The sequence below is a fragment of the Simochromis diagramma genome, unplaced genomic scaffold (genome assembly GCF_900408965.1).
Source record: "Simochromis diagramma unplaced genomic scaffold, fSimDia1.1 OVJJ01000371.1, whole genome shotgun sequence".
NCBI lineage: Eukaryota > Metazoa > Chordata > Actinopteri > Cichliformes > Cichlidae > Simochromis > Simochromis diagramma.
The window spans coordinates 1,104,853-1,118,499 of record NW_024386920.1 but is presented as its reverse complement, the minus strand read 5'-3'; the positions used below and the strand labels follow the sequence as shown (position 1 = coordinate 1,118,499).

The 13,647-nt window shown below is 39.1% G+C and overlaps 1 protein-coding gene across 14 annotated transcripts in view; it reads left to right on the top strand.

The window, feature by feature from the left end:
• The window catches only part of cacna1g (calcium channel, voltage-dependent, T type, alpha 1G subunit), a 309,568-nt gene that overhangs the window by 136,973 nt on the left and 158,948 nt on the right, over nucleotides 1–13,647 (top strand). For all 14 annotated transcript variants that reach the window (XM_040036706.1, XM_040036709.1, XM_040036705.1 and 11 more), the window contains exon 5: nucleotides 12,852–12,949. In XM_040036706.1, coding sequence (XP_039892640.1) covers nucleotides 12,852–12,949 — 98 coding nt within the window. The remainder of the gene's footprint in view (nucleotides 1–12,851; nucleotides 12,950–13,647) is intronic.

Below are 13,647 nucleotides of genomic sequence, written 5' to 3'. Positions count from 1 at the left end.
GTTATTAAATAATCACATTCGTACCGACAGGCAACTTAGAACCACCAGTTAACCCAACACACATTCCCACTTACAGAACCAGTTTGTTTGCTGACCATATGGGTTTATAGGAATCATAAGCTAGGAAGCATGTATATGATGCTCCAAGCTAGCTATTTTAAGCTAATTTTATCTCACTTTAAAGAATATAAAAACCATGATACCATTAAGTGAAGCTCACAGTACTTCACAGCATTGCCAGAAATGAAATCTTTCTGTGTCTAACATACCCCTTTAAAGCTTTTTGCCATGTTTCCTGCGATTATTTTTATTCAGACTTCTTAAAACCTACTGTAGCCAGATACGCTGCTAACCTTTACCGTTTGGACCTGCATCAAAGGGTGGAGAGGGGAAGAAGAAAAAGAGATGGAGGCCTCAGTAATGTTACAGAAATCAGGCCTTTAATTCCTTTCTTACATGGAATATGAACAGAATGCGTCACACACAGAGTTTAAAGCGGAAAGCTCGACTGGAAAGAACAGCAGCTCTCCGCCTCACATTTCAGCTTAAGCATCACTTAGCCTCGAATGCAGTGCACGCTGTGATCTAATAAATGAAGACGTCTCAGAGAATCTTTGCCAAATAGCTTGAATGCTTCAGCTTTCAGAGGGCCGGCTCGATTAGCATGTTTTTGCCATTATCAGGTGTGAATTTCATGGTATGCTGGGACTTGGAGTATGTAAAATTCATGAATCTTCTGCAGTTCAGAAGAAGTTGAGAAATTGTCAAATAAGGTTGATTAGGAGCCACTGTGTATAGAGGAGTTATTTGACGGCAGCGGCGCCTGCAGATGGAGCAGCGGCAGCAGCAGAGAGGAGCAGCTGAGGTTCAGAGCTGAAGATGTTGCCCACAGCAGCACAGGACAGCTGGAAAAATGTCAGTGTGCATATTTCAAACTAATGCGTCTATTGCTAGAAACAAGACACAGTAAAACGTATAAAATGCTGTACTTGTGGTACTCGTACACTTATGGTGTTACTCCTGTAACATATTTCGTGGATTGATATGCATATCCGGCTAGTTGTAGTGGGGACAAGGCACATCTACAGTCACAGCAAGGTTACATGTACAGCGCTTAAACCAAACGATCTATTTAACCATCACTTCTGGTAAACACAAGTCCAGCACACCTCCCTAATCCAGCTAAAATTACAAATCATCATCTACAGATTTATGTTCGTTTATAGCTTAAATGAACCCAGAGACACAAGACTGATTAAGTCGAGTCGAGCAACACCAGCTGTACCTCCAGATGCACATAAAACTTATTTAACTTGTGTTACATTATAGCACTTTCTATACAGTATAGCACAGAAGGCACATTTGAATGTTGCACTCTTCGTGTAATATAACAGTTCGAGAGCAAAAGCAGACACAGAAAGGGCATCCATGAACAATAGTGGCCATTAAACAAACTGTTCGCTGTCCAGCAGCAGGTCTCCCGGACTCTCCCTCCTCCATCTTTCTATGAGCTTGTGCTTAACAGCATCAGGACTAGACTGCTGTATTTTCCTGTCCTGACTGTCCTTATCCACCTGGGTTCTCCTCCATTAGCTAGATTATTTTCCCACTACATGTGGGTCAGCAGATCGGCCATAGATTATCAGTCAGAGGGAGGGAGAGGAAGGAGAATGGGAGTAAGGGGAGGGATGCTGGAGGGATGGAGATAAGAGAACTAGATGAAAAAGGTTGAGTTGTTTTATTGCTTCGTACTGTAGGGATAAATCCGGTCGCAAGACTGTCCCCGTATTATCAGCCAAAGTAACATCGTGTTAATGGAGAGGAGGATCCTGTGGCCTCTGTTGTTTCACCTCGTGTTCCTAAATTAAATCTGCTTTCATTAGTCATTTGTGGGAAATCCTCTCTGTGCACAGAAGGTAAATGCTCTTAGAGAGGAGTAAAAAAAACAAACAGTTTCCTAAACAGCCTTGAGCAATCTGACCGTGAACTCGCTGAATGTTTTACAGTATGATGTTGTGCTTTGGCAGCCAAGAAGGGTGATTATCATGAAATGACACTGGTTTTAATAAATGAATGAATATGCTTGTTCTGTTATTTTCTGTGAGGCACTGGTGATTCAGTTTTCTCTACATGGATGTGGTTGCACCAGTAATTCTTTAATCCACAAACAAACTAGAAGCTAAATTTGTATTTAAGTTTAAGGTTAAACTGAATATATAAGACGAAATATGCTTAGAATTGCACATAGGTGTGTGTGTTGTATTGATGTGCGATGCTGCATCAATACAACACAGTAAATACAGGGCCAGTAATACCCACATCTATACTTTTATAAAGACAGCTTATGTGTCATGATTAATGAGATAAATCACCATTGATGATCAAATTCTGAACACATTTTAATGATCACTAAATCAGTGTGATCTTTATTTTGCACAATAATTGTTTAACACAACAAAATACAGCTTATTTTAAAATCCTCCAGCGCACTTTGGGTCAAGCTCTGTTGTTTAAATGTGCTAAATAAAAGGTTAGAAATAAAAGGTTAGAAATAAAATAGAGCATAGTGCATGTTTGAGATGGCATAAAATATTTATCTCTAAAATCCAACCCTTAAGTAATTTGATTACATGTAACTTTACCATGTAATTTTGTTACATAAATCAAATGCAAAACGTTAACTTTAATGAAATCTGCTCAAATGAAATTCACTTGACTGTTATACAGTTAGTCTATATCAACCATATGTTCTTTAATGATGAATTATTAGAATAAATAAACCTTTGATTTGTTTGTATGTCAGTTTTTATTCAGAATCATTGCTTCATGTTTGAGTGAGGCAGAGTGTAAAGTGTCATATAAAGAGCAGCGCAATCATTTATGTGTGTTAAGTCTGTGCAGTGAGTCCAGGCTTAAAATAAACATTAGAAACCAGATGTGCCATTGCATTGTTGAGAGTTGCTCCATGAGGTATTAAAGATTATAATTACTGTGGTTATAAAAATTATTCTGGTTATTCTCGTCAGAATGGACAAATATGTTGCTTGAAGACAAAAACATTCATCTCGGTAAACACTCATAAACAACATTTTCTTTAGATTTTGTCACCACGACTTCACGGTACTCAAACTGAAAGAGTTTACAGCTGCAGCTCGTCACTTTTCTTTTGTGCCGTGAAAAACTAGATTGTAAACTGTACAATTTGCTGACATCAACATGCAGGATTTGTGTGCCTGTAACTTAAAAGACAGACCAATGACATTTTTGGAAAGAAAAAGTTAATAAGATAGTGTCTACCAAAGGATGTGCTGCAATTATAGGTTTTACTTGATAGAAATCTTTGTGGACAGACACATTATGATAACAAGATGCTTTTATGCATAATTTCTGCAGTTTTCCCTTTGTGCATCACCACGGTAGATTTTAGATCAAGCAAATGAATACGTGAAATGCAGATTTTCAGCTTTAATACAAAGACTTTTCACAATATTTAGAGGCTCTAAAGTAAATGAGCAATTGTCTGACAACCAGTTTCATGGTCAGGTCAGGTTCCTTTTTTATTTCATGACAAAAAAGCTGGAGTTGATTTGCAGAGCTGAATTTGTGCATTATGCATCTGTGCAGAGTATGTGTGTGTGTTTGAGGGGCCAAATCAACAATCTGATAATCTTAAAAAGACTGAAAGTACTCGCCAGCTCAGCAACTGAAAGGCACGAAAGACAACAGAAAACAACAATTAAAAATATAACAATAAAAAACAGTTTTTGGAAAGAGCAACAGTAAAAACACAGCACTGGTTTTTTTGTAATAAATGTATTCATTTATGCTACCTTTTTAAAGTGAGCCCTATCCCATTTCCATTAGCAGAAAGTCTAAAAGTTAAACTTCTAATTTAGACATACCAACTCTGGAGCGTCCAGGAGCAACATATTTAATACCTGTCCTGAAGCAGTTCTCTCACTAAGATCTCAGACAACAGAAAGCAACTGAAGTGCATGATGACAGAATTATTTCCATAGATCGGGGAAAAAAAGCCTCACAACACTTAACCAAGTTAGGAACACTTTAGTATTCTTCCATGGCTAAGTCCTGTGGAAGGATTAGGGCCACTGGGAAAAAACAGCCCATCCCCACTCCCGAGGATTCATAATATACCGACGATTTGTCATGTCCCGAGGTGTTCCATGGGAAGGCAAAAGGTGACCTTCCACATTTCTATGCTACGCGCTGGGTTGTGGATGAAATCCAGTCGAACGACAGTCCCGCGGTAATAGACGCTCCAGCCATGTATTCCAGCCCTAACCTTAACCTTATCCCTAACCCTAACCACCACTTTAATAACGTTAGGTAGTGTTTTCCAAAGTGATTTAAGTAAAATAAATGTGCATGTGTAGATTCATTCCAAACGGTTCTCATGTTTCCTCATTTTTCCAATCTCGTAATATAGTGACGTGTTGGGTGCCCGGAAACCTAATATACGGATGATTTGTCACCAAGTACAAAAAGTTATGTTTTGGGAGTGACAACGTGTTGGAAAATGGGGGAATCTTTTCGATTTTTTTCCCCAATAATTCTGAGAAAAAAGACGGAAGTCTGAAATTGATCTCAGAATTCTGACACACCACTGTTTCTTTTTCTTAGTGGCTCAAATCCTCCAGTTTTTACTTTATATAAATGAATGCAGAGAGAGAAAACAACATTTGTTTACTTTCATGGGTTCTAGACTCTAGCCTGAGATCTGTGGACTCCGTGGTCCCTTTTAAAAAACAGCTAAAAACTCATCTTTTTAAACTTGCTTTTGGTTGATTTTTATTTTTAGGTTTTAGCTTCTGTGAAGCACTTTGTGATTTTTATCTTGAAAGGTGCTATATAAATAAAATTTTACTTTACTTTTTTACTTTACTTTACTTCAGTCACTGTATTTTCACTGATGAAAAATCCTACATTTAAAATTATGTTCATTTATCCATTTAGTTTAATCGCCTGAAAATGTGCACAAAAACAACTCCTGTTTTCAACATGATTAACTGAATTCATAAAGTTTAGCCAAATGTTGTTTCATAGAATAACCCTGATTCTTCATTCAGGTGACATTTTCATGTTCACTAAGTTTAAATAAAAAGGTCTTGATGGACTGTAAGTGGCGAGGGTGTCAACGGGATATGACGCTCTGCAGTGATCAAAAAAACGAAAAGCACTCTTGTAATTTTTTGATAATGACAAAAACCCCGGCAGGACATTCAGGCATTAACTAATTCTTAAGAAAATTGCTCTGTTCACTTTGATTTTGTTTAATCGGGAAACAGCAGGTCGGAACTGGGCTGTTTTACATGCAGGCAAGACGGCGTTGTTGTCACAGTTTGTGAGCACAGTTTCAATTAAAAATATAACAATAAAAACAGTTTTTGGAGAGAGCGACAGTAAAAACACAGCACTGTTTTTTTTGTAATATATTTATTCATTCATGCTACCTTTTTAAAGTGAGCCCTATCCCATTTCCATTAGCAGAAAGTCTAAAAGTTAGACTTCCAATTTAGACATACCAACATATTTAATACCTATCCTGAAGCAGTTCTCTCACTAAGATCTCCTAACCTTGAGGGGGAAAAGAAAAGGAGATTTCCCTCAGTATCTGAGAAATAGGGATATTCAGTCATCAGCCATGACTGTAAAGTGTAAGTTGGTTAACATTTGGGTTAGATAGCAGGAGAGTGGGTTGATGGAAGAAAGTGTTATCGATGAAAGGTTTTCAGTCTGATTCAGCATGAAAACACTCTCTGCAGGTCATCCTCTCTGCACTTCTTTCTGATGATACCACATGCTCTTACATTAACATCATACTCCATACGGCTATACATTTTCTTAACTGTTTATCTGGTTAGAGTCGTGGGAGAACTGGAGGGTACACCCTCGACAGGTTGCCATCTATTACATGACAATATCGGAATCATAACCCACTGTTATGAATGCAGTGGCCTGAAATGCAAATGTTGCCTTTTCACACAAGCACACACTCAGAGCGATCCATCAGTCATAATCCATTTGCTGTGGGACATCTAGGGTGACAGCTTGCCTGTCACTGATGTGAAGGCGAATAGAAAGCAAACAATATGTGACTAAAGGAGTATCAGAGGAAGCAACAGATGACGGTTATTTCGTAATATATATAAAGAAATGGCATGACAGACTATGACAGGAAAGTGTAGTCTATTCCTGGAAACAAGGTGAGTGTAGTTCACAGTGTGGTGTAGAAAGTCAAAGCACCAATTTGCACCAAAACTGCCAATAACTATTAGCTGAATGCTAATGTGTTAATGCATGAGATTCAAATGCATTATTTTCTGAAGAAACATATTCAGTTTATTCCAGTTTTATTCTATAGCACCAAATGTTATAGATCAGTAGCTTCACTATGATTAATATTGAAATGAAAGATACTTCTTTTAGCATTGACGTTTTTGGAAGGTCGCTGTTCCAGTAGCAGTTTCTCCTGCGCTTTATGCCAAGCTATAATCTATCTATGGATTCATCACTTTAATATATGTTTTTGTCATTTATGTCTACCATCGTTGCACAAGGTACAATTTACACATTTTGGCTTTGCCTTGTTTATTAGTAAACTCTTTGTACTTGCAGTTGCATTGCATTAGCATACAGTGCATTAGCATACCGTGCATTAGCATAAATGAAAAAGTCTCCACCAGTTTAAGCAAATAATATATTAATGTTTCCACCATTTTCACCAGCTAGTTGGTAAACTTAGCTGCTACCATGTTATGCTGGCGCTCACTAAAAAGGCAGCTGTTAATGTGAAAAAACAACAACAAAAAAACTGCATTAATAGAAGCTAACATCTTCACAGAGAGGAAGCACAAAATCTAGGAATGACTAACATCTAACATCACCTAAATGGTGTTACATATTGGGTGTGACTTCATAGCTAAATAAACTATATTTTTTGACTCCAAAATATCCAACTTAGTCCACAAACAGGATGAAACAAGCATGGAAAATTGACCCTGACATTCAATGCTAATAGCTTTGTATTAAAAAGAATTGCACTCAGTTTTAACCCTCAAATGTGCAACTATGTAGTAATAGAACTGTCACTAGACCCCATTTGTTTAAATTCCATTCATGCATTTGAGACATCAGTAGTGCTTTAGAAAGCAATTTCATTTCTATTAGCCACTCTTTATGTTGTGCTAGGCTAAACATGCCCTGGAGCTTTCTGTGCACTTTAAATTCACTACAAAGCTTTGTCTAATAACAGACATAATGTAGACATGATCAGCTTCTCTTTGTGCAGTGATCAATGGATAGTGTAGCAGTGGGTGTGCATACTGTATGCTTTACTGTCATGATAACTTTGCCTAAACCATTTCTGGATACCCAGTCATTCATCAATGTGCTACGCAGCCTGAATCCTCCCCAGCTAACCTCATCAGTTATTCAGCAAGTTTATTTCAAACCTTATTTATCACAGAATTCCTTCACAGATACAACAAACTCCCTAACCTCAAATCGAGCATGAAAACCGAGGAGGCTCCATCAAAATTTGTCAATTCCTTTCAGCGTTTCGCTGTCTATCCATCATGATTTGCATAAAAATACGCCACTGGAAAGCCGGCCAGGGAAATTATAAAACAATATACAGTAGCGAGGTTCTTTTTCATATCTCGCACTATTGATTTCTGAAAAACTATCAAACAGACAGTATGGGAAAAAAAAACATTGAAAAATGTCTTATGCATACCATGGATCGTTTGATATTTAAACATTGCTTCATTAGAAACAAATGGACAAAACAGACAAGCCCAATTTTGAATCTTTGCATGCATGCAAAGACGTGTGCAACAGACACCATAATATAGTTTCACAAAGCAGCAACCTCCAGGGCTGAAAAACGAAGCCTGGATCGAAATGCTTCAATGGCCACTCGAGGCTGGCTCCAAGAGCGAGTAAATCCCTGCAGACTTTCATGGTAAAAATGGCCATTGATTTCTTCCCTACTGTTTATATTTGCTTCATCTATGAGTACTCCTTATTCGTGAGACTGGTGGCTACTTAATTTGATCACAGTACAGTGGCTGTGATCAGACAGATGGATACGCTGACTGAGGTGGACAGAAGATGGACAGATGGAAAGATAGAGGGCGACAGATAAAGGTTAAGTGAGGACAGCACTAGTTAAACATTTTACAGTGTCCTACATTCCTGAGCTGCCTCGCATACTTTTTCCTATTATAGTTCTTTCTGGGTGGCATTATGTCCGGTGTATTTGTGTGCAGGCTCCGTTAAGAAGGTGGCGTTGCTGGAAAGCGTGTGTACCATCCTTCATGTGCCTGGCTCTTCAGGCACAAACACACACACGTCCAGCCTTTACGATAAGAGAGAGGACAAACCAAGAGGCATCCCGCCCAGAAGTGTGTATGTGCGTGTGTGCAATGATATACACACTTTATGTCTTTGGTGGCTTTATTTTAAATGACATGAATTTCATTACACATTTCTGCAAGTTTGTCCTTGTGAGGATATATCTATATAAAGATATGCAGGGGCGCCGTATCAGTGTGTGTACAGAGTACAAAAAAGAGAAGAAGAAGTGTTTTTCGTCCTCCACTTCACCCTCTTGCGTAGATCTGCTTCAGTTTGGAATTTGCCTCATGCAAACTCCCTCCAAGGCTGCGTCCTCCTCCCCGTCGCCCTGCCCTCTATCAGCATCATCAACGCTGGCACGGACTCTGACAAAACAGCGCACGACTTCCTGCAGTTGAGATCGTTTGTTTGATACACTCCATTTCTCCTCAGCTGTTTCTTCATTCCAGATGAGGGGAGATGGGTCAGTTTTCACTGAGCACATCGACCGTCATCTGGCTCTAATCAGGGGCAGCAAGTGTTTTTACAAAGTCTATTTTTGAGCAGACATCATTCATCATCTGCTTTTTAAGTTTGTTTATGTTAATCTGTCTGATGAAAAAATTACCCTAATATTTGTTGCTCTGGGGGATTTATAGCTTGTCTGTGGCGCTTGAACATAAGTTTTCCCATCCTGATGATGATACCGTAAATTTCCCACAGGGACCTCAGTGCTCAAAACTGAGATCATGCTGGATTTATTATATGTTCTCCTACTGGTGAGATTCTTTCACTTTTTTGCCCTCGCTGTGCTTATGTAAGCCGCTGTCTGGTTGCGGGATGGACAGTACTACGAAAATACTGTACACACCAAATGAAAATGAGGATGCTTTGAAATGCATCTATATCTGTTTTTCATATTTATTAAGAAAACAAAAAATGAATGGGCATCTACACACAGTAGGATTTCAGTTAATGTCATTTGAACATCATAGAAACAGTTGGTACTATTAAAGGAAAAAAAGTCCCTTGGTGGAAGGGAAGTATATGCAGAATTACATCTTAGATGTGACAGAAATATCCTACAACTTAAATATGATAACAGATGAAATTATCCGGTCTTTAAGTGATGATGTTTGAACCCTGCTTACGGGTCCAAACTAGTCTGTGTTATTAAGGCTGTTGTGTTTTTAACATGGTTTAATGCTTTGTATTTTGCTCTATTTAATCTGAACAACCCCCTATCAAAAACAACGTGATCACTGTCGGCCTCTCTCGGTTTTTATTACCACTATTCATTTTAAAGCTTGGTTTTTAAAACCTTACATTGTAACTACAGACCAGCCCATGCAGACTTTATTAATGGCTAACTTCGTAATGTGGATTATCTCAGTTGTTTGTTCTCCTGACTGAAGTGTGGTCCATTTACAGCAGCCTGCCATGCGATTGCATTTGTCACTAACCATCAGGAACCCTCATGTTAACTTCAGCTTCACCGTGTTTATGTTATGCTAACATAGCTGTGTAGCTAGCCACCACGTAGCACATCATTATATACCAGCTAGCCCAACTTCAGTAACCCTACAAACATTACTGATGTTTAGTTTTCTGTCTTCATTTATGTCGGAAGTGATAGCAGAGCTGAATGTTTCAATTTTTTCTCAAATCTCTCAGTAAGAACGTGGTATATTATGTTTGGGTGGAAACTAGCGAGTTAACTTCCCGCTAACTTCTAATGCTGTTAAATTTCCTAAATTCTGTTTTCATGGATGCCTGGATGTTAAACTTAATTGTTACACCTGGCAAAGCAGCCACACTGATCATTTTGTTAAAAATGAAATAATTTAGACAGTTTGTAACTCTCAGTGTTTGTTTGACTTTGGGACCTGAAGCGGTGTTTGAACCCGGACATGGCTAATGACGTCAGACTTAAAGATCGGATAACTGTTGTAGATAAAGAGAAAAACAGTAAAGACATTTCAACACAAGAAGAGACTTTGTGAAAGTAAATGACTTTAGTGACTCCAATGTCTGCTAACGATCAATGGTCAGCTACAAAACGATGCATGACGAGCAACACACGTAACCACCTAAAGCTCCTTTGATTGCTGTGATATTCCCACTCTTAATTTGACTTACAATTTATTTTTTCAGTAACATTTGAATTTTGCTGTTATTTTTGTTAAAGTTAGCACTGATTCTAGCACATCTTGCCAACCAAGCTAGCTATTGTTTGCTAAAAACAAAGCAATCCATGCTCTCTTCCAAATATGAAATATGTTGATCTTTGGTCTTTTGGTGCTTATAAACTAATATTTGTTGATTTAATTAAAGAATTTGTATAATTTCTTGTATTAGATAACCTCTTTATTAGTACAGTGTTTTTTAGTATAGAAATTGTCCTGTGCGTCTATATTACAGTGAGGGTTACTTACAGATACTTTTTATTGCTCTTGCTTTAGACCAGGTGTCTCATACGTCCAGACAACTTCAGGAAATGTGAAGGATAATATAGATTTGGACTTTTTTAGAGTATTTTCAAGTTTTAATGAGTTCTCATTTGCCATTCATACTAAACCAAATTAATTACCTCACATATAAAAAATTAAATCACAGGAAAATTATTGTGAGCTTGCAGTAAAAAAAAATAAAAGAAAACTATTTTAGAATTCCAAGGCAATCTGGGAAATGAACTAACATTACTTTTTCTGTAGCTTTGCACATTTATCATTATCACCTCTCCAGCCCATTTAAGATCAAAGTGGGCCCTATATGCCGCCCACAATGTAAAATGTGATTATGGAAAAACCTACATTTCCCATAATCTAACAGTATGCTGTTTCCTGTTTTCTGGTATGAAGTGAGATTATTTAAGGAAATTTTCTATACTTGACAAAAGAGCCAAATGAGGCACTTTCATGAGCTGATTTGAAACATAGGTTGAGTGTTCTTATAATGTTGTCTTATATATCAACCATAGTATGTGTAATATTTTGTCATAAAGCCGTCCTTACGCTGATTCAGTTCTGTACTTTCAAATGTCTTTCTTTTCTAAGTCACTGTTTCATGAAAGTAAACTGAATGTCCATAGCAACCATTACTGAATATTACACAGGTTGAGGTTCCTGTTTCCGGGGACTGGAAGATACCGCTAACCTCATGTCTCTGCTGCTTGTGGGAGGGCATCTCCATGCTGTTCTGTTAACTGTTTACCCATTTACCTTCTCTCTCCGGCCTGCAAGCCATCTGTCAGCTCTGTGTATGCATACTTGTGATTGTGTATGTGCGTCTGAGAGAACGAGAGAGGGAAGGAGTAGCTATTCTTGTTTTGCTCCAGTGTAACAAGCAAGAAGGGATTGTCCCGGGACACCTTAATGTGTAAAAGACGGGCATTCATGGGTTCATTAAGGGAGTTTCTCCCACTTAAGGTGCTGCACACACACACACACACACACACACACACACACACACACACACACACACACACACACACACACACACACACACACACACACACACCCTCTCCAACATGTGTTGCGAATTTGTCAGACAGACAGACTTGGAGTCAGTTCGAGGAGGGAATTCCTTCATCTGCACGCTCCTTCAAGCAGCACATGTGCTCAGCATCTGGTCCACACACTCACACACACATATCCAACACACACGTAAGCAGAGGCAGTGAGTGTGAGAAGGGATAACGATAAACACTGATCAAAAAACAAGAAAAACGTTTTTTCAGGCATTCCACAGTCTCTCCCCTAAGTGTTGTCCTTCTAACCTCCCATCACAGTCAGAAAAGCGCCTCTAAAGAGCTGCCGGAGTGTGTGTGTGTGTCTGTGTGTGTGTGCGCGCCCCTGCGTGCATGTATGTGAGTGTGTGTGTGGCGTCTCAAGGTTAAGAGGCCGACTGATCTGATGCTGCTCTTTTATGTACTGTCGAAGCCATATCCTCCATTCAGTGATGAGTGATTCACCCGCTCTTGACGTCTCAAAGGGGATGCGCATATGCCACTCTCTGCTTTGAAGGCTGATTGTGCGAAGGTACATGCAAATATAACCGTGTGTTTGTCAGGCTCGCAAACATCGCGTGGATGCTTTGCTCCATGTGCAAGCACAAACAGGCACAGCACTATGTGTGTGTGTCTCAGTGTCAGTGTGTAAGCATGTGTGCGCTTTTCAAACTTTTCTGGACTTTCAGTTGCAGTCCACAGAGCGCTGGAATGAAAGCATATTGTTTGCCAGAACACATGCATTGCAGCCATGTCTAAAAGCAAGAATGTAAATGTGGTTCAGAACCTTACGATGATTAATCACCACTTGCCCTGTGAGGGGTGGGAAGTGTTTAATACATGCAAAATATAATTGGCTACATAATAATGTTTTCCCATTTTTCTGTTTTAATTCCCAGCGTGATCGAGCACGTCCTGCAGAAACAGCAACAGCATTTGCCGCAGCTCTATTCACACATGCTTCCATTCTTTCTGTATGTTCCAGGATGCTGGAGTACTCGCTCAACCTGCAGAACGTCAGCTTTTCAGCAGTGAGGACAGTTCGTGTGCTGAGGCCGCTGAGAGCCATCAACCGAGTGCCAAGTGAGTGTAGATCTCTGCTCACGAGCCACATCCCAGACCCTCATACACTCCATCATTTTGCAATTTTAGGCTTCCTCTCCTTGTTTTCTAAAAGTCAGGCCAGGTTGCCCAACTTTTAGTCTGGGAATAGCTTTAGGCCAATTTCAGTTATTATTAAAAAGTAGATGGTGGCGGTGCAAGCGCAGGGTGAGAACACAGGTAATCTTCCAGTCTGTGAGGTTCAAGCGGCTGTGCTCTGACAAAAATATCACACAGACAGTATGGAAACATTCAAAAACACATTCAGCACACTAATTGTTTTGCTTCCTTTGATTTCTCAGTATCGCTCCTTTCATTGGGCCAAAACAGTCAGGTCCAATTTTAAATGCGCTTGGCATTTTTCTTTTTTCTTTCTTTCTTTTTTTTAAAAAAATTGCATGCAAAAGCAGGAACCCATGTGTGCAACAGACACCATATCATAGTTTGACCAAGCAGCCAACCAACCTGCAGGGCTGAAAAATGAAGCCGGCATGGAAAAGCGCCAATGGCCACTTGAGGCTGGCTCCAAGAGTGACTAAATCCCCACAGTCTTTCATGTTAAAATGGCTAACTTCTGCTAAGAAATTAGCCTAATGCCAACAAAAAAATTGCTCATGGGTTGTTTTGATCTCTATAATAACCACATAGCAGTATTTTTTTTTACATTCACTCCTTAGGCT